Raw genomic sequence first — 27,546 nt, forward strand, 5'->3', positions numbered from 1 at the left:
TGAATGATTAGCCGAGAGTAAGAGCTCAATAAATACTATTGAATGAATGAATAGAAAGCGCTCAATAAAGACTACGGAATGAATGACTGATTAGCCGAGAGTAAGCGCTCAATAAATACTAGAATGAATGAATAGTAAGCGCTCAATAAAGACTATTGAATGAATGAATGATTAGCCGAGAGTAAGCGCTCAATAAATACTATTGAATGAATGAATAGAAAGCGCTCAATAAAGACTACGGAATGAATGAATGATTAGCCGAGAGTAAGCGCTCAATAAATACTATTGAATGAATGAATAGAAAGCGCTCAATAAAGACTACGGAAGGAATGAATGATTAGTCGAGAGTAAGCGCTCAATAAATACTATTGGATGAATGAATGAATAGTAAGCGCTCAATAAAGACTACGGAAGGAATGAATGATTAGCCGAGAGTAAGCGCTGAATAAATGCTATCGAATGAATGAATAGTAAGCGCTCAATAAAGACTATTGAATGAATACTTAGTAGGCGCTCAATAAAGACTATTGAATGAATGATTAGCAGCTTTCCTAGCGCTCACTAAAGACTAGCGAATGAATGAGTGATTATTGCGAATGAGTGAACGAATGGCCTCCGCCCCGCCTCCTCCCTCCCCCCCCCCCCCCCCCCCCGGCCCGCGCGGGGCTGCTCGCTCAGGCCCCGCCCCCTCGGCTCTCTCCCCCCCTCCCTCCTCCTCCGGCTCCGGGCCCCGCCCCCTTTCCCGTGAGCCCGCGCGCCCCGGGGGGCGGGGCCTGAGGGGGGCGGGGCGGAGGCGTCCGCCTGTGCCTGTCGGTCCGTCTGTCTGTCTGTCGGTCTGTCGGCGGGAGGGCGCCATGGCGGCGGGCGGCGGGCGGCGGGCTCCCCCTTCCTTTGGCCCTTCCCCGCGGAGCGCGGCCGGCGGCGGCGGCCCCCGCCTCCCCGCGAGGCTGCTGCGGGGCTTGGGGCTGCTCCTGGCCGTTGGGGCGTGCGGCTGGGCCGGGGCCCAGGACGGCCGGGCGGGCGGCGGCGGCATGGAGGAGGAGATCGTGTCCGAGAAGCAGGCGGAGGAGAGCCACCGGCAGGACAGCGCCAACCTGCTCATCTTCATCCTGCTCCTCACCCTCACCATCCTCACCATCTGGCTCTTCAAGCACCGCCGGGCCCGGTTCCTGCACGAGACCGGCCTGGCCATGATCTACGGCAAGTGCGCCCGGCGAAAACCGGCTCTTTTGAGGCCCACCCTCTGCCATTAACGTCATCCTAATCATAGTGTTGGTATTTGTTCAGCGCCGACTATGTGCGGAGCACTGTTCTGAGCGCTGGGGGAGATGCAGGGTCATCGGGTTGGCCCACCAACATCCCCCACACGCCTCCATCACCGGGGACCCCAGTGCAAGGGGCCCGAGCTGCCACCATGGGGACCCTCCGTGGAGAAAGATTCTGCCATTCCTCAGGACCCGAGTTTAATAATAATAATAATGGTAGATACAATCTACCTTGTATCTGCCCCAGGGCCCCCCCCCCCCCCGTTTATTTTGCTCAAGAGGTGCCCATCCCCTTGAATCTATTAATTGCGATTAAATGGTCTTATTTTCGACCGTCTGTCTCCCCCGATTAGACTGTGAGCCCGTCGATGGGCAGGGATGATCTCTATCTGTTGCCGAATTGTCCATCCCAAGCGCCTAGTCCAGTGCTCTGCACAGTAAACGCTCAATAAATACTATGGAATGAATGCTCAGCACATAGTAAGCGCTCAGTAAATACTATGGAATGAATGGTCAGCCCAGTAAGCGCTCAATAAATACTGTGGAATGAATGGTCAGCACGTAGTATGCGCTCAGTAAATACTATTGAATGCTCAGCACATAGTAAGCGCTCAATAAATACTATGGAATGAATGCTCAGCACATAGTATGCGCTCAGTAAATACTATGGAATGAATGCTCAGCACATAGTATGCGCTCAGTAAATACTATGGAATGAATGCTCAGCACATAGTAAGTGCTCAATAAATACTATGGAATGAATGCTGAGCACATAGTAAGTGCTCAATAAATACTATGGAATGAATGCTCAGCACATAGTCAGCGCTTAGTAAGTACTATGGAATGAATGGTCAGCACAGTAAGCGCTCAATAAATGATGTGGTATGGATGGTCAGCACATAGTAAGTGCTCAATAAATACTATGGAATGAATGCTCAGCACATAGTAAGCGCTCAATAAATACTATGGAATGAATGCTCAGCACATAGTAAGTGCTCAGTAAATACTTTTGAATGAATGCTCAGCACATAGTAAGTGCTCAGTAAATACTATTGAATGAATGCTCAGCACATAGTAAGTGCTTAACTCATTCATTTCATAGTATTTATCGAGCCCTTACTATGTACGGAGCACAGGACTAAGCGCTTGGAACGGACCATTTGGCAACAGAAACCATCTCTGGTCATGGGTTCGAATTTGAGCTCTGCCACTTGTCAGCTGTGTGACTGTGGGCAAGTCACTTCACTTCTCTGTGCCTCAGTTACCTCATCTGGAAAATGGGGGTTAATTGTGAGCCTCCCGTGGGACAACCTGATTACCCTGTATCTACCTCAGTGCTTAGAACAGTGCTCTGCACATAGTAAGTGCTTAACAAATACCAATGTTATTGTTATTATTATTATCCCTGCCAGTGACGGGCTCACAGTCTAATCGGGGGAGACAGACGGCAGAAACAAATACCATCCTTATTATTAATGGTATTAAGCACTTACTATGGGCCAAGTGCTTAGGAGAGGGCTTGGCCCATAGTAAGTGCTTCATACCATTATTATTATTATTATTATTGTTGTTGTCCCACGTGCGGCTCACAGACCTTATCCCCATTTTACAGGAGAGGGAACCGAGGCACAGGGAAGTCTGAGTGACTTGCCCAAGGTCACACATTAGGCAAGTGGCGGAGCCGGGATTGGAACCCACGTCCTCCAACTCCCGAGCCACTAGGCCATACTGCTTGTCCCAAGCAGTTAGTACCATAGACGCCCAGTAAATATCAACCAGTCAGTGGTGTCTGTCAAGTAGTTGCTATGTACGGAGGACTATGGACTAAACGCTTGGGAGAGAAGCAGTGTGGTGGAGTGGCTAGAGCACGGGGCTGGGAGTCCAGAGGTCGTGGGTTTTAATCCCGTCTCCACCCCTTGACTGCCATGAGGGCAAATCACCTCACTTCTCTGTGCCTCAGTTACCTCATCTGTAAAATGGGGATTATGACCGAGCCCCATTCGGGGCAGGGACTGTGTCCAACCCAATTTGCTTGTAAGCACTCCAGCGCTTAATATGGTGCCTGGCACATAGTAAGTGCTTAATAATTATCGTCATGATTATTATTATTATTGCAATTATTATTATTGTCATCAACTGAGTTGGGAGACATGTTCCCTTCTCACAGGGGGCTTAGAGAAGCAGCTTGGCTCAGTGGAAAGAGCATGGGATTAGGAGTCAGAGGTCATGGGTTTGAATCCCGGCTCTGCCACTTGTCAGCTGTGTGACTGTGGGCAAGTCACTTCATTTCTCTGTGCCTCAGTTCCCTCATCTGTAAAATGGGGATGAAGACTGTGAACCTCATGTGGGACAACCTGATTACCCTGTATCTACCCCAGCTCTTAGAACAGTGCTCTGCACATAGTAAACGCTTAACAAATACCAGCATCATTATTATTAGAGGTTAAAGGGGGAGATGGACATGAAAATAAATTAGGATGTGTATGTCAAGTGCTGGGGGGTTGAGGGTGGGGTGAATATCAAGTGGTTTTTAGAGATGCAGAGGCACACAGAAGGCTTAGTTGCAGGAAGGCCTCTAGGAGGAAGATGTGATGGTAATAAGATTTTGGAGGTGACAGTCTGTAGTAGAGGAAAGACCAGTGTGACAATCTGTAGTAGAGGAAGGACCAGGGGAAAGGGTTGAAATCCAAAGAGAGGACCATTGAAAATTAAACGCAGGTGGAAGAGACTTTGGGGGGGAATTTTTAATCATCGGCGGAATATTATCAGGCCTGGAGCTTCCTAAGGGAAACTTCCTGTCGGATGTTGGCCATCATCATTGAGCTATCTCATTCAGACTCAATTCAGGAAATGGAGGAGTTAAAGTTCTTGCAGCAGTGTTGTCATACCACTTCATGATCGGCTCAGTCGAGCTAAACGGCAATTACAGGCATTAGGTTTGTGCCACACGGGTAGTTGGGTTGCTATGAGATCATTAACTCTTTGAAACTAGGTTGCTTCCATGTTTTAGAATAATCTTTTTTTTTTGGCGGAGAAAGAGAAATGATGGCAGATCACACCAGTGGTTGAGGTGAATTTTATAACACTCTTTTTGTCTCAGGAAATAGGATGTGTGTGTAGCCCCTGGAGTGCAGGAAAGCAAACAGGTGCCTCTCTAATTGATCTTTTAAACACAATGTGCATTGTTTTAGGAAAGCACAGTTTGGTCATTCGTTTTAAAATAGTTGTGTTTTTGGACTTCATCTGCCAAAATTTTAGCTTTGAAATGAATAATTCCCATCATCTTAAAAAAAAAAGGAAGTATGAAGTTACTGTCAAATACCTAGATGGTAAATTCAATAATCTGAGCTACTTTGTGTTGTCCTAGGCTCTGCTCAATGGGAGGCCTTAGATTTTTTTAGACATTTTTAATATTTTTTGTGTTGGGTATTCAAAAAATATCATCCTAGCCTTTTTATTGACGTACTTGATAGCTGAATAAATAATAGCTACCCAGGAGGTCTGCAGGAATAATCGTTACGTCTTCTGAAACATATGGGAAAGTCTGGTGTCTTGTTAGATTACATTTCCTCTGTATAACCTAATCTTGGTGGATTCTAGGATGGAAGGCATGCTTTTTTCCCCCAAATGCTTACTCTTTTAGTAAGAAGATTAAGTATATGCTGTCAGTAGTTAAGATTTCAAGTTCACTGTTTTTAACCAATTCAGATTTTGAGCTTAAATTGAAAGGATAGGACTAATTACTACATTCATTAGTTTTTGAGATTTGTATTACTATATTATAAAAGGCTCAAAAATATTTACAGGAGGGGGAAGAATTCCAAATGGACTGAAACTCTGGGGCCTAAGCAATAGCTAGACCAGTCTCATTCCAGGTTAGGAGGCGACGCTACTTTGTTTCCCTCAAGACTCTTACAACATCCAAGAGATTCGTCTTAGGGTGCAGTGGCACCAAAGCCAGCGTGTTTATCAGGGGATGTGATCCCAGCCATTTAAGGAATCTAAGCCTCACATCTTTTCCCAAAGCCCCTCTCAGGGTCTCACTGAAGAAAGGTAGGCAATACTGAATGTTCTGCTGAATGTGAAAATAGACTTTTATTTTCAGCAGTAGGAGGGGACTGTTCTTTCTTGTTGAGGCGAATTAAAAAGTACTACTGAGCTGACAGCCAGAACTAAATTTATTCCAGGTTTTGTATTGATATTCTTAGGTTAATTTACCTTTTCAGTTTGGAAAAAATATTTATTGAATGTCTGCTGGGTGTAGAACACTCCCTTCATTGCTTGGGAGAGTACAATAGAGATAGAAGATAAATTCTCCCCTCAAGGGGTTTACAGTCCATTGAAGGAGGCAGACACAAAATAACTTATATAGCTAAGAGGAAGTGTCTAAATAGAGTATGAAAGATCAACCTATCACATTTATTAGTGCTTACAGTGTACAGAGCAAAGATGACACATGAACAAAAGTGCTACAAGAGATTGTGAGTGCATAAGGGTCAAATTTGTGCAAAACTGCTGGGATGACAACTGAGAGGAAAAATTAGGGAAAGTCTCCTATAAGAGTTTTTTTTAATGGTATTTGTCAAGCACCTGTGTGTCAGACACTGTAATAAGCTCTGGGGTAGATACAAGCTAATCAACTTGGACACCATCCATGTCCCACATGGGGCTCACAGTCTTAATCCCTGTTTTATAAATGAGGTAACTGAGGCACAGAAAAGTTAAGTGACTTGTCCAAAGTCACATAGCAGATTAGTGGAGCCGGGATTAGAGCCCAGGTCTTTCTGACTCCCAGGCCTGTGCTCTATCCATTAGGCCACACGGTTCTCAAGTTGGGGTTTCAGGAGTGATTATTCAGTGATTATTCAGGATTGATGAGAAGGGCTATCGGAGATCTGATGAATTGAAGGGGGAGAAGAGTTCCTAGGCAGGATGAGGCAGGGCATAGGCCGGGGTCAGAGTCAAAATAGTTGAGAGATGCACAATGATAAGGTGATCTTGGGAATGGGAAGTGTGAGCTCTCCCTCCTCCCCCGCCCTCAAACTCCAGTTGCTTTGGCTTTTGAGCATATTTTTCTCTTGGGATTTGATAGCTACTGTAAACTGGAGCCTGGTGAGGTTTCCACTGTAAATTTTGTTTTAGGCTCAAATAGTCAACTCCCTAATGAATCTTTTTCTTCAGAAATTGAGAGGCGATCCCTGTCCCTCTTATTTTTTCCTCTTAGGAGAGCCAATCTTTCAAAAGTTAGGCATGTAATTAATTGTGAATATGGATTAAATGCTGTGGTTCCTTAAAAAAAATTAGAAGATCCAATTTTTAAGCTTTATTTAAAAAGAAAAGAAAACTTACCTCGTCTCTATACTTGTACATTTATGATGAATTTTTTTTTTAAAGGACCATCCCTTTTCCTATTACATTGGATTCTGTACACACTCCACATTTGACACCCTAAGTATGCCCACAACAGTAGTATTTACTAGCACCTCCTGTGTACTTTTCATCAGGAGCCACCAATGTCTACCGTTGCCTTCTGCATTAACTTTCCCTATGTTATAAAACAAATTCTCTGTGTGTACTGCTTACTGACTCTGCTACCTTTGACCCCTCTCCCTCGCTGTTCCCCCTGGCCCGAGACTCTCTTCAAATCCACCAGACCTCAGTGCTCCTGCCCACCTGAATTACTATCTCCTTCTGGGAACCTTCCTTGATAAACTCAACAACCCTCATTTGGGGCCAAACCAACAGCCATCTATATAACATTTATGTATTCTGTTCCAATCCCTAGCATTTATATGTTCATATTCGATTGTGTATTCCAAGACATAGTCTGCCGCTTCATCCTGACATTTGTACCTGTTACTAATCTCATTCGTCTTGCTCTCCCTCTCTGTAAATACTTTGAATCTCCCCAATTCATATAATGAATTTATGTAGCATTTTTAATAATCGTCATTATTATTACTATTATTTTGGTCTGTCAAGGATGATCCCCTACTCCCCAAGGCTGTTAGAATTGCTCCAAATGGAAACAGACCTCTTGCTTTTCTTTTTGCCTCAGCCCTCCAAAACCACATTGGATTTGACCAGAACTGAACTGGCCTGACCTTGATATTAAAAGGCTGTACAACTTGCCTTCATTCTCTTCTTTGTTAGCCATTTTGGAAGAGAAGGAGGGGGTGTGCGTGGGGCTGATTGAAGATGAGAGAGATCCAGAATAGCTCTTTTGTATTGCTGCCCTGCACCTCCTCAAGGATTGCACTTTGTTCCTTCTTTTGATACTCTCGTTAGACACTCACCTGTCCTCTCCATATGATAATGATATTGTGATGGTGTATAATGGTGTCTTGAAGCACCAAGGACAACTATATCCAACAAACGGCTTCTGTGTTGGCCTTCCTGTGGTTGACACAGCAGCCAGAATATTTTTATTTCTAGGGAACTCTGGTGTTGATGGTGGACTCTAGGATTTACCGACGGAATCTAAACAGATTTGCCATGCTTTAGGGCATAACTGCATATGCCCAGAGTGGCTTTTTGCTTTACAGTTCAAAGCTTCGTCATCAAAATAGAAGAGTTCCTTTTTATCTTAGGAGTTTGGATTTAACTTTACAATGTGTTTTGTTCTGATCTTGATAACAGTGCTGTGTTTTGCTGAGGTGGTTTATTTCAGTGTTCAACATTATTCAGTAACTTTTCCTTTTATAAGAGGATAGCTCTCTAGGCCTATTCTTTGGATGATCAGATGAGAGGAGAAACTGTCCTCTTATTTCTCTAACAAAAGACTCTGCATTTGTGTAATCTGCCTATCCAGAAGATTGTGTAGTTGTATGGGTGGAATTTTGGCTTCTTGTAGAACCCAAATTGTCTTCAATCTACTAATTTTTTCCAATAAATTTTAGTAACTCTGCCTAAGAAAGTAAAGCCAGATTCTTGGGCCCCATCCCCTGATTCCTACTGAAGAATGATGCTCCTCAGTTTCATTTCATTCTCAGGTCATCTGACTTTTAGCACCTTTATTTTCCTATAGAAGCAGGGAAACTGTACTACAAAGTCATAGATTTAATTTGTGATCAATTATTTACAGGAGTTAAAGTCCACAAGCCTTTGGTTGTTCATCGTTTTCATTAGGAAATGGTACGGTAGAAATCATGCTTCTCTGACATTTAATCATATTACACTTGTTTCCTTTTGGTATTTTTTATTCTGCAGGATGACTTTTACACAGCCTTTTGATAGCAAGGAATTTCTTATTAAGAATTTAGTAAATTCTTTGTAAGAGAAATGTTACTTGCTGTTGTATTGTTTACCAACAGTTGTTACCCACTTCTTAAAAATATGCTTAAATCTATAGAAAGAGTAGTGGTTTTCTTAAATAGGGGGAAATCCATTAGTCAAACGAATGCATAACCTACTTAATGGTATCTGATTGCAGTGTGTCAAATGGGATAGCATATTGATTTTGTAGAGTCTGATCTCTTGGATTCCAGAGGTAGGTTCTCATTTGGGATGGTCTCTTTAGTTTTATAAGACCTAAGTGCTCACTAAGCCAATCAGTCAATGGTTTTTGATTGCTTACTATGTGCAGAGCACGGTGCTAAGCGCTTGAGAAGTGCAGTAGAACAAAGTTGGAAGACATGTACCCTGTCCACAAAGAGCTTTCAGTCTAGAGGGGGAAACAGGCATTAAGATACAGATAGGTACATAGGTGCTGTGGGGTTGAGGCTTGGGCAAATATCAAATGCCCAAAGATCCGAGTGTATTTCTGTAATATGGTTAGAGTAATCTTGTATCCTCATAGTGCCCAGGTGTTAAAAATTAAAAAATACAGAGTCTTATAGCAGTAAAAGGACAAAGGATTCAATTTTTTGAAATTGGCATTTAAGTGCTTACTATGTGCCAGCCACTGTACTAAGTGTTGGGGTCGATGCAAGCTAACCAGGTTGCACACAGTCCCTGTCCCACATTTCATTCAGTTGTATTTATTGAGCACTTACTGTGTGCAAAGCACTGTACTAAGCACTTGGGAGAGTACAACAAACAGACACATTCCTGCCCACAGTGAGCTCACAGTCTTAATCTCCATTTTACATATAAAGTAACTGAGGCACAGGGAAGTGAAGTGACTTACCCAAGGTCCCACAGCCAAGTGGTGGAGCTGAATTTAGAACCCAGGTCCTTTTGACTCCCAGGCTTGAGCTTTATCCCATAGGGCATGCTGCTTCTCAGTGTTAAATTTTTATTAAGTGGTGAATAAATTGAGCAGAGAGGCCTGCTTTGGGGGATAAAGTATTGGCACTTCTGAATTAACAATTAATAAATTGTACATGGGGATTGGGAAAGGAATTTCTGTGTAACTTGCACATGCAACTGTTGCTGTAAAATATGATCAACTTTTCTCTTTTCCCCTCCTATTTTTTAATTAAGAGTTAGCATGTAAGCAATAAGCTAAGAGAATGGGCTAAATCAGCTTGGGATGTTAGTTTGGGAATACTTGTTGTTTTATCCCCCTTTGTCTTTTGAGGATACCAAGAAGTTGGAATTGCTATGAATTAAGCAGTATCTTAAACTTTAAGCCACGTTGCTCTGTAAAATGTTTTGGAGGCAAATGTTTGACAGGCAGAATGATTTTGTATTGATATTGGGCCTCTCTTATTTTCAGGTCTTTTGGTGGGCGTCGTGCTTCGATATGGAATTCATGTTCCAAGTGACGTTAACAATGTGACTTTAAGCTGTCAGGTGCAGACAAGCCCTGCTACTTTGTTAGTGAATGTTAGTGGGAAGTTTTATGAATACACCCTGAAAGGCGAGATCAGCTCCCATGAACTAAATAATGTTCAAGATAATGAAATGCTTAGAAAGGTAAGTTCCAAGAAACGGAAAGCAAAACGGTCTGTGTACAGAAAAGAATCAAATATAAGTTTATTTAAAATAAAAGATTTTCTGAGCAACTTGTCGAGTGACCTTTTATAAATGCATGATTATTTCAATCCCTTGATTGGGTTTTATATATTCTTCGAACTCAAAGATGTCACTCACAGTGGAATTCCTTTCGGGATGTGGGTGGCTGAAAAGACCAGTGTGGGACTCTGTGCTGTCAGGTTTGTTGTTTGTTGGATTTGGTATTCACCATAAGTCATCGTGCCTCACATTCAAATCGTTTCCCTGAACAGATCTGGCCACAGTCACGATAAAATATGTTGGCAGTGCTTTGTGCTGCCACTTGGTTGGATATCGTTGAACTGAATGTTGCATTTTTCCCTTTTGAGAAAGAACATTCTGTAATTTGATATGTTTTAGTATACAGCAGTTTTTATAATAGCACGTTTGCCTTTTAATAGTGCACATTGAAATTAAACTTTAGATCGGTTTCATTCTCATAATTTACAAAGTGATATAATGGTCTCTGTGAAATTGGTCAACTCAAAATAGATTTTTTCCTTTAAACAGGTGACTTTTGATCCAGAGGTCTTTTTCAATATATTACTCCCTCCAATTATATTTTATGCAGGATACAGCCTGAAAAGGGTAAATATTGTTTCATTTCATCTACCACTTTAGAATTTGGGAAGATTGTTAAAATTGCTAGTTAAACGCAATTACTACCTCTCCTTTTTTTCTCCTCTCATTCCCTATTCTTTTCCTCAGTCAGTCGTATTTATTGAGCGCTTACTGCGTGCAGAGCACTGTACTGAGTGCTTGGGAGAGTACAACACAACAATGTAACAGACACATTCCCTTCCCACAACAAGCTTACACTCTAGAGGGGAGCTCCAAAGACAAAGAGTATCAATTTTGCTTTTCTGCCATTAATAACATGTTGCATGCTAGCCTAAGGAACCTTGATATTGAAATAATTGCATTGTATTATGTAAAATAATATGGTTTATTTTCTAGAGACATTTCTTCAGAAACCTTGGGTCAATCCTAGCATATGCTTTTCTTGGAACGGCAATTTCTTGTTTTGTTATTGGGTGAGTATTCCAAACCTGGCATGTGTAGCGTTGCAGCCATGCAGAATACACGTGTCCAGTCAACCCGTAGTATTTATTGAGTGTCACTGTGGGCTGAGCGCTGTATAAAATCCATGGGAGAGGACAACAGAATGAGTAGACATGATCCCTACCCCCAAGGAATTTATAATGTAGCTGGGAGAAAGGCATTAAAGTAAATTACAGGTAGGAGGAAGTAAGAGAGTATATAAGGTACATAGATAAGTATCAGGGTAGTGGGTTGTGAGTACTGAAGCCCTTAGGAGGCTGGAAGTGTTGAAATGGCATTAGTGAGGATTCAAGATAGGGAGATTCCCAGAGGAGGTGTGATTTCAGAAAGCCTTTTAAGATGGAGATAAAACAGTTGTTTGGCAGATTTAAATGGTAGGGAGTTGGGGCAGAAGGGAAGAGAAGCGGTGTTGCCTAATGGATAGAGCGTGGACCTGGGCATTAGAAGGACCTGGGTTTTAATCCTGCTCTGCCAGTTGCAGCTGTTTGACCTTGGGCAAGTCACTTAACTTCTCTGTGCCTCAATTCCCTCATCTGTAAAACAGGGATTAAGACTGTGAGCCCTAAGTGGGATGAGGACTGTGTCCAAACTGATTATTTTCTATCTATCTCAGTGCTTGGAACAGTGCTGGCACACAGTAAGCGCTTAACAAATACCACTATTACTATTATTATTATTATTAAGAGAAGGTGTAAGCAAGAAATCAGTGGCGGGAAAGATGAGAGTGGGGCATGGTGGGTAGGTTTGCTAGTGAGAAATTAAGAGTGTGAGCTGGGCTGTGGTGGAAGAGAGAGTGGATAAGTAGGATGAAGAGATCTGAAGGAGTGCCTTAAAGCCTATCACCAAGAGTTTTTGCTTGATTGATGAGAAGAGCAAGCATTTTTGAAAAATTTTGAGGGGTGCGCAGACATATGCAGACCAATGATGTAGAAAAATGATCTGGGCAGCCGCGTTGTAATCCTGAGTGTTTCTGGAATTTCAGAGATAAATGGAATTGACATGAACTTCTTGAAGTTTGCTTATATTTTTTTCAAGATCATTTCAAAGTTGAAATTAATCAAAAGGTCTTTGAGTAACTCGCTTTCCTCCCTAGTCGCTGTTTCAGCCCCTTGGCAGTTTTAGCAGATTTCTAAGAGGAAAATTCTCTTTTTCAACAGGTCGATCATCTATGGTTGTGTTACACTGATGAAAGTAACTGGCCAGCTTGGAGGGGATTTTTACTTTACTGACTGCTTATTGTTTGGCGCCATTGTATCAGCAACTGATCCAGGTAGGCTTCAATCCCAAAATATTAAGAACCTATACGTCTGGAAAATGTTTAATTCATTGGAGAAATGGTTTGGAGTTTTTGATCGAATGCTCCACCATCAAAATGCGGATTAAGACTGTGAGCCCCACATGGGACAACCCGATTACCTTGTATCTACCCCAGCACTTAGAGCAGTGCTTGGCACATAGTAAATGCTCAACAAATACCATTATTATTATTTAATTTGGTATTAATACAGCATATTTTTTATTATTAAAGTTTTACAACGTGCAAGGCACTTCACTATGTCCTGGCTTAAATACAAGACAAATAAAAGATGGTTCCTTACCCACAAGATGCTCACCGTTCAAGTTGGGGAGGACAATACAAAAGAATATAATAATGCAAACACAGTTAAAACAAGTTAACACTAAATAATACTGCCAGTAGACAATATATTATGTAACACTTGGAGGTGACATTCTTGATACTTTTGTTTATGCTAGATATGTAATATTGTATCAAAAAATCCTTGATGTGTTTCTTCAGAATTAAATTCCACCTTTGTGGCATAGCAATTCCACATGTGATAGTTTTGTCAAATCAAAAAGCAAAATGCCAGAGTATTGCCTTAAATGAGTAGGTTATTACTTCAGAAATGGCTGCCGTTCAAATTAAGCTAATTGTATTTCAGAATTTATAAGCATCAGTATTCTTTATTAACTTAATATGCAGCATTTTCCTTTTCCCAGAACCAAATAAAAACACAATTCAAGTTGTTTGAATTTTGCCATCTGGTCCTTTGCAGCCCTATATATTAGGCAAGTTCCTGCTTTGGAAGTGTGAAGTGCCTAACTTCTCTTTATAGTATTTTTCTGGGTAGAGGGTGAAACCAAGTCTTATATTTCTCCTCTTTGGAATTGGTCATCAAAGAACGTTTAAATTCTTACCTCCTTCCTGTGTTTGCTCCTTACCAGTGAGGGAATTTGATGCTATTTTGTGGGATCTGAATTGCTGGCAATCTCTCCCAGTCACTCTTCTTTCTGTTTAAAGGGTGGTAAATATACTCAGCCTGTGTGCGTTGGCATTTCTTAGAAATAAACTGGCCATTCATCTGGTTTCAGCTTGTCTGTCTGCTGTCTAGTACTGATACGGCACCAAATGCCCTTTTGTCCAGGGCCTTTATTTCAAGTGCCCCAACCTCCTCCTGCTTCAGCTTCTGTCACCAAAGTCCACAGCTCAGAAGTGGTGCCTGGGTTTCCAGGAACCTGGGAGGGGGATGCAGTCACTTTGGAGAGATGGAGGGAGACGGGACCTTTTGGCAAAGCAATCGAGCTTCCTTGTACTTCTACAAAAGGCTCCGTATGATGCTGTTATGTTTCGTTGCATAACCTGCATATGGGATTAGTCAGTACATTAGTTACTTCTGAGTTGGTGAAGGTCATCTGGTATCTTTACGGTCAGTGGTTACCCTAGTCCTTTCCAAAGTTCTTAGAAATGACACCCACAAAAGCTTGCATTCTGAGTGCTAGCTAACCATTTTTGAGCTGATTTAAATAAGATTAAAAATAGTTGAAAGTCAAGTGCACTCGGAGTAAGTTCTATTTAGATATACTGTGGATTAAGTATTGAAAAAATATTTTCAGACTGCAAAGATCATAACTTTTTTTTATCAGTGGTACATACTGAGTGCTTACTCTGTGCAGAGTACTGTACCAAAAGCTTGGGAGATTGGGACTGAATGCTTTTTTTGTTTGTTTTTAGAAAAATGAACCAGGCAGCAGAGTGAATAAGGACTGGAATGGGGATAGGCAGGAGTCAGGGAGGTCAGTGAGGGGGTTGATGTGGTAATGAAGGCGGGATAGGAAAATTGTGGTGGCAATTTGGATGCAGAGGAAAGGGCAAGTTCCAGAAGGGTTGTGACGGGAGATCCGACATGATTTGGTGCCAGATTGAATATGTGGGTTGGATGAGAGATGAGTTGAGAACAATACCAGGGTTAGAGGCTTGTGAGACAAAGATGTTAGTGGTGGTGTCTGCAGTGAAGGGGAAAACGGGAAGGACAGGGTTTGGTTATGAATTTGAGGATTCCTTCCCAACTGCCTTTAGGAATTTACATTTTCAAATGAGAAAGAATCTAGCCAACCTTCCTGCCTCCTGCAAATAAATTTGACTGCTGTCTTCTGATTGGTATTTTTTATTTTTCCTGCTGCGATAAGGATTCATGTGTTGTAATTTGGTTTAGAAGTATGTTTTGCTTCACCTGCCTTGCTCTTATTTTTTATTTTGTTACCTGGCTTCCTGAACTAATTTGCAGTACTCTAGTATCTTTTAGAATGTTCTTTCTAATTGTATTATCATTTTCTTTCAATTTATTGGTCTTGGAGAGGAAGAAGTTGTTCTATGTGATCAGAGATGAATTCAGATTAGGGTCTTTTTTTTTATTTTAAATAGTGACTGCTTAGCCATTAGAGTAATAGATGAAGTTTGTGGGATTGACTTTAAGCATTTCAGTTCCTAAAGAGTGCTAAATTAAGGTTCCTTGCTTGAAGCCTGCTAAAAGTTACTTTTGTGACTAACTCAAACTTTCTCAAATTTTTAGTGTTTTGGTTTTTCTAATCCAGAAACCAACTAGATCTGAGGGATTGCAAGCTTTCTTACCCTCCATGTCACACTGAGTTCTCTAGGAACCAAAATTCAGACTATAATAAGGTCCTCACTTACTCAAACTGATTGCATGCATCTGTTAACGTTCCAGAAGGACTCAATATAATTAAGTATGGAGAAGTCTGTTTAGGAGACAACCTCCTAGATGGTTTCAGATCAGGGTAGAACTAGTACTTGGATGGAAAGCTTTGAGGAGTTCCTCATTTTTGAGGTTTTCAAACACGATATCGGTTCCTTAATAGACTAGCATTTCTGGCAAACTGAATCCTTCGTGTAGGCCTCGATTTCTATAGCAGGTGGATTGGGTGTGTTTTAGCAGTGAAAGTTTGTATACACCAAAATTTTCTGCTAAATTTTTAAGCAGTTCCATGGAACTGAGTTTTAAAGTTGTAGATTTTTAATTGAGCCGTGCAGGTCCCAACAGAGTAGGGACTTGATTTTGGTTTTTATTCAGGTCATAGCCCTGGCAACAGGTGGAAAGCATTTACATCACCTACATTACATTCTTGACACTGAAAAGCATTATAGAAAAAGTGAATTGTATGTATATCATTCAAGCACTAAGGTCACATTAGGGAATATCTTTTGTTGTAGAAGATAGGAGGATGCCATAAACTAAAGTTATTCCATTTATGACCAACTGAGAAAGGAGATTGTACAGGAAAAAGTACAAATGAGCTTAAGGGGAGAACTATTTTTTCCAAAGTTTTCATGAAAGCCGTATGGGAACTCAGTCTTCTGAACCCTGACAACAAGAAGGCACTTTATTTTCGTGGGCAACGTGGTATCATGAAAAGACATTGTAGTCTCCCAAGTGCTTAGTACAGTGCTCTGCGCACAGTCAAACGTTCAATAAACAGCATCCGATTGATTGATTAGGAGCCTGAAAACACAGTCTCCGCTTTGCTACAGGTCTGCTGTGTGACCTTGGCCAGTCACTTAGTCATATTTATTGAGAAATCACTGAATGCAGAGCATGTCCTAAGCGCTTGGGAGAGTACAATATAACAGAATTGGTAGGCACATTCCTTCCCCACAACAAGCTTTCAGTCTAGAGGATTTTAACCTCTCTGTGCTTCAGTTCCCTCATCTGTAAAATAAGAATGAGTCCTGCTCTCCCAACTTCTTTGATTGTGAGCATCAAATGAAATTGGTATCGTAGCTGCTTTGATTTTGTATTACCCAAGTGTTTAGCACATAGTAAGTCCTTAATAATAATAATAATAATGTTGGTATTTGTTAAGCGCTTACTATGTGCAGAGCACTGTTCTAAGAGCTGGGGTAGATACAGAGTAATCAGGTTGTCCCACGTGAGGCTCACAGTTAATCCCCACTTTACAGATGAGGGAACTGAGGCACAGAGAAATGAAGTGACTTGCCCACAGTTACATAGCTGACAAGTGGCAGAGCCGGGAGTCGAACTCATGACCTCTGACTCCGAAGCCCAGGCTCTTTCCACCGAGCCACGCTGCTCCTCCAGCATATAATATATATTATAGTTATTGTGTAAGTGTCTTTGAATATGGGGAAATGAGAAATTTTATGAAAGGCAGTTACTCAATCAGAAGAGTGTACACTCAGTTTTTCCATTATGCTTTTTTTTTTGTATTAAACTTCACATTTGGGCTAAAACATTGGAGAATTTAGGGAATGCTTGTTCAGCAGCATGACCCTGTAGGGACACCCATGCTCTGCTGTCTGGAGAAAGAGTTTGTGAGTATGCATTTTGGTGCATTTAATGCAAGTTTTCCTCCAGCCAGAGTTTTGCAAGAACGCAACCCCTGTGTTAGAGGAGAGCTGAGTTTATTTATTGAGCACTCCTATGTTTAAATTAAGAGCAAGTGGTGATTAGAGATGAGGAGATCGTTTTGGTGTCTTAGAAATTTTAAAGGAACTATTAATGCAGACTTGATGGACAAGTTTCTGATTCTTATGAAAGTATTGTGATCAGGCTTAATCCTTTCGGGATTAAAAATGTTTCTAAATGCACATAATTTAAATATCTGTTAGAGAAAAGCGGTTGTGGAAAGTTTCGTAGAAGTTTACTTTTTAAAGGTACTTCTCTATTTTTCTATTTTCCAGTGACTGTTCTTGCAATATTCCATGAACTTCAAGTCGATGTTGAACTGTATGCTCTTCTCTTTGGTGAAAGTGTTCTCAATGATGCAGTTGCCATAGTGTTGTCTTCGTAAGTATTTTTTTAAATCTGTCTTCTGTATATTTCTTGCTTGAATAGAAGGAACTGAAAGTGCTTTTATCAGTAAAGTAATAAATAATAAATCCTTTTCATTTCCAAATTAAATAGTAAACCACATAATGAAAAAACTGGCAACCTAAATATTAGTCAACCCGGGAAGTCCCAATTAAAGTTTTTTGGGAAATTAAAAAGCAGTGCTCCTCCTGTTAATTATGGCTATTAATTTGAATGGTGTTTCTTGTTTCTCCCTCTTAGTTTATGCTCACCTTAATATGATATGAAGTGTATTTCCTGTTTATTTGATTTAAAATATTCGCTTTTCTCTTCAGTTTCCCTTCTCTCCGTATTGATATAAATTGGAGAAAGCATTCCTTATGTACTAATTCAAAGCACAGCTAACAAAAATTTGGTAAATTAGAATTTTAATTTGTATGGCACGAAGTTGAGTGAATTAGAATTTTAATTTGTGTAACTCTAAGTTGAGCAAATACTTTTCTGGAATATGTGCTATATATAAATGATTGCTACTCTAAGTAAAAGGTCTGTTCCTAAACATTCGGTTGGGAAAGTGGGATTCTGGACCTAACCACCAAAGAAACATTCTCTAAGCAGAACTAGTTATTTTGCACTTTGTACTCTAAATGTTTCCATTTTGTATAATAGCAGTCTGTTTCTAAGAGCCCCATATTCTTTCTCTGGCCTGGGTTGTGTCCCAGGATATTGGCAATTGGGTCATCTGTTAGGCCATTTGAGACTGGAAAAGGATTGAGACCCCTGACAGGGCTATTGTGGCACGGGCTCAAAACCACTGTCAGCTGAGAAGATATTTTGAGTTTTGGGGAGAACAGTTGTGAAGAATAAACCAGTTGAACATAAAACGAAAATTCCTTGTGACAGATCCTTGAGTGTGGAGTATAAAAACCACAGGGAAGCAGTGTTCCCCAGTGTTCTCCAGGTCCGGCTTGGCCACTTGCCTGCTGTGTGACCTTGGCCAAGTCTTTCGACTCCGGTAACTCCATTTCCTCAACTGTAAAATGAGGGTTCAAAACCTGTTCTCCTTCTACTTAGACTGTCAGCCCCAGCTGGGACAGGGACTATGCTCTACCTGATTAACTTGAATCTATCCCAGCACTTAGAACAGTGCTTGACACATAGTAAGCACTTAACAATTATCATAATTATTAATTATGATAATTGTAAGGAATTGGAGTTCTCTCTCTGGCAAGAGGGAATCGCTATGGGAAATCAGTCCTTTTTCTTGCAACCCTTCATTTTTGGAATATTAAACAATATCTGCATTGATTTTTATTTTTAATAGGGTAGTGTTGACTATGTGCTAGTCACTATAGTAGCACTGGGGTAGATACTAGTTCATCAGGCAGACATGGTCCCTGCCTCACCAGGGACTCTCAGTCATCAGTGGGAGAAGACTGACACCTAGAACAGTAAAAATAAATTGCAGTTGATAAAAGAAACAAATTAAATATTTAACAATCAAATAAATGAGCAATTTAAGCAAACAAACATTATTAAACTCAGAGGAAGCATTTCTCAGGTTCCTCACGGCTTCAGGCCAAGAGTCCTTGATTAGAAGGTCACTGTCTTTAAGGTTGGTGCAGGCTTCACTGCCCTGGTGTTGGGAAGGAGGAGGAAGGGAGCCCTGTACTTTGGGCAGCCTCCACAAAGCCCAGAGTGCTCCTGGCTTTAAGGATCATTCAACCACAGGGCTTTCTATTTCTGCCAACACAGGGGATGGAAATTGGCACTCTGTGCCATCCATTGTTTAGGTGAATCCCTTGCCAATAATTAAACTTGGGTTGCTGCTTTGCAGTGAACTAGGATTGACAGTAAATCAGTGTTTAACATTGAGGGCAGGGGTTGTGCCTACTATCTCTGGCTTAGTGGATAAAGCACAGACTTGGGAGTCGGAGGACGTGGGTTCTAATCCCGGTTCCGCCACTTGTCTGCTGTGTGACCCTGGGCAAGGCACCTCACATCTCTGTGCCTCAGTCACCTCATCTGTAAAAATGGGGATTCAGACTGAGAGTCCCCTGTGGGACAACCTGATTACCTTGTATCCGCCCCAGTACTTAGAACAGTGCTTGGCACATAGTAAAGATGGAATAAATACCGTAATTATTGGTGCTAACCTTCTCACTGTGCCCCGTTCTCACCTGTCCTGACATCAACCCCTGGCCCACGTCCTACCTCTGTCCTGGAATGCCCTCTCTCCTCAGATCCGCCAAACAATCACGCTTCCCTCCCTCAAAGTCCTACTCAAGACTCACCTCCTTCAAGAGGCCTTCCCAGACTGAGCCCTTTTCCTCAGCTCCCCCCACATCGCCCCAACTTTCTCCTTTTGTTCTACCCCCATAGCACTTGTGTATATATGTACGTATCTATAATTCTATTTATTTATATTAGTGGCTGTTGACTTATTTTAATGTGTAAATATAATTGTGTTTATATTGATGTTCTTGATGCCTGTTAACTTGTTTTGATGTCTCTCTCCCCGCTTCTAGACTGTAAACCTGTTGTAGGCAGGGATTGTCTCTTTTTATTGCTGAATTGTACTTTCCAAGCACTCAGTACAGGGCACACAGTAAGCACTCAATAAATACAGTTGAATGAACGAATCTCTGTTACATTCTCCTAAGGGCTTGGTACAGTGCTCTGCACATTGTAAGTGCTCAATAAATTCCATTGACTGATTTAAATCCAGTGCTTAAGCCTTACTTTTTGAAATTAAGTGGGGGAGGAAATGAAGGGTTTTAGTTTAGCTTTTTACTGCTCATTGGTTATAAAAAAAAAACCCCAGTGATTTTTGTACTAGTTCTGGGTTACTTCAGAGATTAGGGAGTCAGCACTGTTTAATGGAACTCTTGAAATGAAGAACTGATTTTGCAAAACTAACCTCAAAACAGTCAAAAGACATTTTAGCTCTGAAAATTATTACTATTAATAATAATAATGGTACTTAAGTGCTTATTATGTTTCAAAAACTGCACAAAGCGTGGGGGTAGATAATCAGTGGTATTTATTCACTAACAGTGGTATTTGAGTGCTTATCGGGTGCCGAGTACCGTGCTACGCACTTGGGAGAATACAATACGACAGAGTTGGTAGACACGTTTCCTGCCCACCGGGGTCTTACAGTCTAGAGGGGAAGACAGACATTAAAATAAATTATGTATTGGTATGTGAGTGCAGATTTTTCAAGTGCCAGGCAATGGAGGAAGATTTTTGAGGGTCAGGGCTCCCCAGTTTCTCCCGTCTGTACCACAGGGACGAGCTGCAGGCTGTAGGCATAACTTGTTTTTTTAAATGGAATTTGTTAAGCACTATACTAAGCCCTGAGGTAGATACAAGGTTGAATACAGTCTATGCCCCACAGTCTTAAACCCCATTTTACAGATGAGGTAACTGAGCCCCAGAGAAGTGAAGTGACTTGCCCAAGGTCACCCAGCAGACAAGTGGTGGGATTCGAACCCATGATCTTCTGGCTCCCAGGTCCGTGCTCTCTCCACTACACCTTGCTGCCCCTCTAGCACTTAGTACAGTGCTTGGCACTAACGGCCCCAATATTGGCCACTGCTTTTTGTGTTAGTGAAACTATGTGAAAACTGCCTCTTCATCAATAAGATAAATCTCTGTTTTTCAGTTCAATAGTGGCGTACCAGCCAGCCGGAGACAACAGCCACACATTTGATGTTACGGCCATGTTTAAATCCATTGGAATCTTTCTTGGTATATTCAGTGGATCTTTTGCAATGGGAGCTGCTACTGGAGTGGTCACAGCTTTAATATCCTTTTGAGTGCTAATTTCTGGTTAATTTAATTATTGTTGTTATTAAGGAGCAAAGCTTTCTGCTTTGTAAACAAATACCGTGGTGTAGAATGGAATTGTCGTAAACCATAGTCCTATAAATTTGGAGAATATTGGGTGTGCATTTTTCATTTATGAAATAATTTCTAAGCTGTATTGAGCAGTAAGTGTACCTCCAAATAGTAACAACACAAAATTAATTTGGCATCATCGATAAATGTAATTCTTGGCATAAAAGAGCTCAAATATTTTATTTTGCCAAAACGGTTACCTCGGCTCCTTAGAAGTCTTGGCAATACTTTTTGCTCTTCTATTCAGTAAAGGAAGTAGGAGACTAATTTATCATCATCATTATTACTATTATATTTAAGTGCATACTATGTGCCAAGCACTGTTCTAAGCACTGTAATAGATGCAGGGGTATCATCCGTGTTTCACATGGGATTCACAGTCTAGGTAGAAGGGACTAGGATTCAATTCCCCTTTTACAGGTGAGGAAGGTGAGGCACAGAGAAGGTAAGACAAGACAGTGTCTCTAAATCCCCACCACTCTCTACCATTTTGCCAGGATGCTGGGAGGTCTCCTGCCAGTCACAAATCAGCTACCTAAGTCTGCAGAAAGCAATACTTCAGCATACTGGTTTGGATTTAGGCTGAGAGTCAGGAGCATCAGAGCATTCCGAACAGCTCTGCCACTAGTCACTTTTCTGCCTCCAGTTATTTGTAACGTAAAACCAAATGGTTATATCCCCAAATCTCTCCAAATGCCCCAGATAAGTGTCCTGTTGTTTCTTCAGGGTTAGATTGTCAGTGGCGGAGCCAGGAAATCATCTTTACTCCTCCGATTTCTCTGTTGGGCTCTTCAGTGTTTTTTGGGGTAGAAATTCAGTTTGTGGTATTTGAAAGCTTACGGTGTACAGAGCACTGTACTAAATACTTAGCATTTTTAATTGAACATGTCTGATCCATTAAGTATTTGCCTCTCTTCATTCTGGGATTGTCTGAGGTTCTGTAGAAAATTATAATAATAATAATAATGTTGGTATTTGTTAAGCGCTTACTATGTGCCGAGCACTGTTCTAAGCGCTGGGGTAGACACAGGGGAAGCAGGTTGTCCCACGTGGGGCTCACAGTCTTAGTCCCCATTTTACAGATGAGGGAACTGAGGCACAGAGAAGTTAAGTGACTTGCCCACAGTCACACAGCTGACAGGTGGCAGAGCTGGGATTCGAACTCATGAGCCCTGACTCCAAAGCCCGTGCTCTTTCCACTGCGCCACGCTGCTTCTCAAATTATGCTTTGGGTACATTTTCTTTGTAATTACCTTTATTCAGAAATTGGCCCACTTGTTATCTTTTTTTAAAATCACTCGCTTAGAGTTCACTCATTTCTCTTTTGCTGAATTTATGATACCATATGATCTTGATATCAACCTTAATAGTCTTACGTGACAAAATTCACCAAACTGCGTGAGTTCCAGTTGCTGGAAACAGGTTTATTCTTCTTGATGTCCTGGAGTACTTTCCTTCTGGCTGAAGCATGGGGTTTCACAGGTGGGTTACCGAACGTTGAGCCTCTTAATAACTACAGGAACCAAAGTGTCCAAGCCTAATTATTTCGGATGGAAAGAACTCCTCTCCAGCGTGAGGATGTATTTCCTTGTTATTAATTGCAGTAGGAAATCTATTTTATGCCATAAAATCATGAAGGAGAAAATACTCTCATTTGTAATTGTGTAACCAAAGAGGAGGAAATATAGAGTATTTCGTAGATAAACAGTAATGTTTAATTCTGTACAGAATCCGTGTATCTGTATTTTTATGAAAACTTTGAACTTTATATTTACAGGCGTAGTTGCAGTATTATTTTGTGGCATCACACAAGCACATTATACATATAATAACTTGTCTACCGAGTCTCAGCATAGAACTAAACAGGTAAGATAGACTTTAATGTGTATGCATAAAATTCATTCTTCCAGAATGCGGTTAAAATAACCCACCACATCCCCTGAGTTTTGCTTCCGTGTATTATTTGAAACGGATAGGGGTTCAAAGCTTTCTTGACCACTTTTCTTATCGATTTAGTAATAATAATAATAGTATTTGTTAAGCGCCTAGTATGTGTTGAGCACTGTACTGAGCTCTGGGATAGACACAATATAATCAGGTCAGACAGAGTCCCTGCCTCTCATTGAGCTCACACATAAGTGCTTGTCGTAGCTTTCTGTTGCTCTCTCAAGTCTGCTCCAATTTTGACAAGCCCCATGGCAGCTTAGTCTTGTTTGGCCATGACTATGTTGGAGGTGTCTATGAAGGGATCGTTCTTTTTCTTCCATATGGCCTTTTGCCAATTGGCCCAACTGAGGCACTTAACTTGCTTATGGTTGTCTAGAATTTTCTAAGAGATTGAAATTGAACAGCTTATCCTGAGGTAATTCCACCCACCCAGACATTCACCCTCTGAAGCCTGATTCTTTTTTTAGTGTCCTGTGAATGTATGAGACTTAACTATGAGACTTAACCTGTTGATTTATTGGTTACTTTATTTTGTAATTTTTGTGTAGTTATTTGAGCTGCTCAATTTCCTGGCGGAAAATTTCATCTTCTCCTACATGGGATTGACACTGTTCACCTTTCAAAACCACGTCTTTAATCCTACTTTTGTAGTAGGAGCATTTGTATCCTTTTTGCTCCCATTTTGAAGATAGTTTGGGATTTGTTAAAAAAAGATTGTTAAGAATATATAAAACCTGTCTGATAGAGAAGAAACAAGGGATATCATCCCTTTTCTATTGCTAAACTTGGAGAATGATATACTTTCAGAGGAAACCAGTTCATTTATGAAACCTGTGTTCTTAGTGTGTTATTGCCAAAATATATGCTTATCTTTCTCAGTTTTACTGAGCTTTACAATGATGGAAAATCTTTAGGATTTTATAAGAAGAAAGCTTTTGAAGTTTGTTGTCTAGTGTTCTGTTTAATAGAAACAATAAACCAGTTTAAGATTGGGGTAACATTTTCCTTTTATCAGCATACCGGAATTAGGTTAATGGAGAGATATTATTCAGTTCATAAAGGCCACGCAAAGAGATTCTTGTAGTATATTACTGACTGTAGAAGCAGAGGTAAAACAGTGAAGTCGTTATCGTAATTTTTTTTTATTTTGTAAGAATCAAGCATACATCCTAGAATGTAGGTATGATCTTGGCCTTGGAGAGGAACTGAAATTCACTTTGCTAGACTTCTCTATTTTCTAACAGTATTCCCAGGTGTCCCAGCAGTGTCATTTTACAGATTCAGAGTTTGGGAAACAGCTGGGCAGTTGGGATGGATTAAGGATGGTAAGAGTAGGAAATGTCGGACTAGTATCCTAGATGTTACATGTGCTTTTGGTGTATTTTTTGACTTCAAAGAAGGAAAATTTGGAAGGAACTCGTAAAATCTGAACAGAATTTGCAGTTTCTGATACGATACCCATCTCAGTGAAATTTGCTCCAGTGCCCAAATTTTTATCTGTAAACTGTTTCATATGGATTAGGTTTATTTTCTTTCACTTCCTTCCTTATGCTGTTCCTTATGACTCTGGTCCTTTAGCACTCAGAAGAAACATAAAATTTAAGTCTAGGCAAGCACGTTATAACATGCTCCTCTCCACCCTCATAATGCTGGAATATTTTAGCAAGTGTCCAGGGATCACACCAGGGGAGGGAAAGTGACTCTACAAAACCAGAACTTTTACTCTAGAAAGGAAAGAAAAACCAAGGCAATCAATAGATCAAATGTCTATAAAGTGAGTTAATATAATTTTAAGTTGTGTTGGTGGTCAGAAGGGAATATTAGGGGATGTTCGCCTTAGGATGCCTTCAGATAGGGACTAAGTAAAAGTCTGTTTTAAAATGATTCAACTGGAAAACATTTTTAGAACATAGCTTTTAAATTTCAATTGTGTGTTCAGGATACTAGACAATGGAGTGAAAGGAAGTGATCCTTAACCTGGTGATATTTTTAGCTTGCTATTTTCTTGGGAAGAGCTGCCAATATTTACCCTTTGTCCTTCCTACTTAACTTGGGTAGAAGAAATAAGATTGGATCGAATTTTCAACATATGATGATGTTTGCCGGTAGGTAACCTCTTCTCCCCCTTTTCTTTCCCCAAGAACAACTTAGGGTGTTTGATGCATTTTGAAATAATGATCAAAACAAACTGGGAAAGTGGGAATTTCGGGTCCTTGAATCATTTAATAGTAGGTAACATGGGAGAAGGGACTTTGGAGATGTGGTGGGGTGGTCGCAGAAAAATAATTTTTGTAGCGTGTCCTGAATGGTGTTTTAGATGATTCTGATGAACATTGAGATGATTATTCTTTGGGGAAATCTGGTGTCCGCATTGAAGAAGCACCCCTGTAAAACGTCATAGTCATTATCATTTTCTTTTTTACGGTATTTAAGTGCTTACTGTGTGTCAAACACTGTTTTATGCGCTGAGGTAGGTACACGTTAATTATTAGAGCAGAGATAATTGGGCACTGTTTCCTTTCAGGACTCCGAGGTGCAATGGCCTTTGCCTTGGCTATTCGAGATACCGCCACTTATGCAAGGCAGATGATGTTTAGCACAACACTTCTAATTGTGTTTTTTACGGTGTGGGTTTTCGGTGGGGGCACCACTGCAATGTTATCCTGCCTGCACATTAGGTGAGTAGAAATCCTAGACAGTTTCATTTTCATATTCTATTGCATTTGAGAAAATCTGCTTGCTTTGACCCTATTGCATTGTACAGCAGCATTTTTATATGCTTACCCAAACCCATACAATATGAAAGCTTATATTTCGCCCTCTAGTATTGAAAATGCATTCATATAAAGCATTCTTTTCTCTCACCATTTCCATATCTGTTTCCATGGGGACAGTAGCCCGAATCGTAAAGCATGTCTTAATTTTAAATATGTCTGCTGGGTACTGTATCTTTGTGGTTCATGAGTGGGAAAAAAACCCTAGAATATATTTTAAAAATACTGAGTGATTTCCTCTTCCACTCCCTCACTGTTCATCTGTTGCACTCAGATGAGCCTATACCTGCTTGGTCAGGATGCTTTTGAGATTCTGGGACTCCATAATCAATTAGAGTATGTCCACTCCCAAGCTGTGCACATGAGCTACTAGAATGTGTACGATACTAATCCTCTCGTGACCTCAATCGTTTCCTTAAGTGATGAATTCAAGACATTTTTGAAGACTCCTCCAGTTCAGAGGACGCTTTCATTATTGTTGGTGAAGTATACCAGTAGGAGAATATGAACCAACCTTTCGAATCTTCTAAAACCCAGTACCTTGCCGTTATTTCTTAATGGACCAATGTCAAAAACAGACATTGGTCTACAGTCAAGGTCTACAGATGTAATGAAAACCTAAAACCACTAGATGTCACGTTGGTTTCAGAAATGTGGTTACTGTATTCTCCGGATAACTGGCAGAAGACAAAACTGCATTTGGGATTTTTAAAATTCAAGAATAGAGGGGTTTTTTATGCCTCTCTGAATGTCTGCATGTGTTCTCTTTTCAAGCATTTGACTGAGTTGTTATCCAGGTGATGATGTCCTGAGATCCTTCTGGATCTCCACCACAGTTTCACAGCCTTTAAAATTATTTTCCTGGCTTTTGTGTTTGTTTTAACCAGTGATGACAGTCTTGAATGCCTCTGGATTAGCATTTAAGAAGTAGGTGACTCTGACCAGAAAGACCAACCCAAAGTCATATGACTTTGAAATGGTTGAACATTTACTTTAATTTAATATGAACATTGAAACAGCGCTAACTGTTGAAATGGTTTTTCCCTATGTTTGCGGTGACCACATAATTGGGCTTCTAAGTGGTACCCATCTAGTCTCAGAGCCATAGTGGTATGTATTCGAAGGGGGAAAAAAGCTGGGTTGGCAAAATTGGGGGCGGACTAGTAGAGAAATTGTCAGCCATAGAATTAGAATCCAGGGCATTTTTATTAATGACAGAGCCCAATGAGTAACGTCCCCTGCTATACCAAAGCTAGAATGTGTTCACCATTTACAGGACCTCTGCGCTAAAGATGTTTATCTGAAAAACAAATATGTAAGGAAGGCTATTTTGTTTTGAATTCTTACTTGTTTTTGTATTCCTCAGGGTTGGTGTTGATTCTGACCAAGAACATTTGGTAAATATGATTTTACGCTTCTGATTTTTTAACATTTTCATGTAACATGAGGTCAATTGAAATGATAGGTCGCCCAATCTTTGGTACCTCATTGATAACCACTTGTAACCTATTAACAACAGATTTAAAATGATATAAGGATTTCCCCCATCCC

The 27,546-nt window shown here is 40.7% G+C and overlaps 1 protein-coding gene across 1 annotated transcript in view; it reads left to right on the top strand.

Moving 5' to 3' along the window:
• Nucleotides 1-935: 935 nt before the first annotated feature.
• SLC9A6 (solute carrier family 9 member A6) overlaps nt 936-27,546 on the top strand; it is a 35,951-nt gene continuing 9,340 nt past the window's right edge. The window contains exons 1-13 of the mRNA XM_029067398.2: nt 936-1,200; nt 9,925-10,124; nt 10,713-10,790; nt 11,160-11,236; nt 12,422-12,534; nt 17,263-17,368; nt 21,039-21,180; nt 22,651-22,756; nt 23,052-23,140; nt 23,770-23,883; nt 25,215-25,326; nt 25,746-25,899; nt 27,362-27,392. Of these exons, the coding sequence (XP_028923231.1) occupies nt 1,032-1,200; nt 9,925-10,124; nt 10,713-10,790; nt 11,160-11,236; nt 12,422-12,534; nt 17,263-17,368; nt 21,039-21,180; nt 22,651-22,756; nt 23,052-23,140; nt 23,770-23,883; nt 25,215-25,326; nt 25,746-25,899; nt 27,362-27,392 (1,491 nt within the window). The 5' untranslated portion in view covers nt 936-1,031. The remainder of the gene's footprint in view (nt 1,201-9,924; nt 10,125-10,712; nt 10,791-11,159; nt 11,237-12,421; nt 12,535-17,262; nt 17,369-21,038; nt 21,181-22,650; nt 22,757-23,051; nt 23,141-23,769; nt 23,884-25,214; nt 25,327-25,745; nt 25,900-27,361; nt 27,393-27,546) is intronic.

This window comes from Ornithorhynchus anatinus, chromosome 6 (assembly GCF_004115215.2).
Source record: "Ornithorhynchus anatinus isolate Pmale09 chromosome 6, mOrnAna1.pri.v4, whole genome shotgun sequence".
NCBI lineage: Eukaryota > Metazoa > Chordata > Mammalia > Monotremata > Ornithorhynchidae > Ornithorhynchus > Ornithorhynchus anatinus.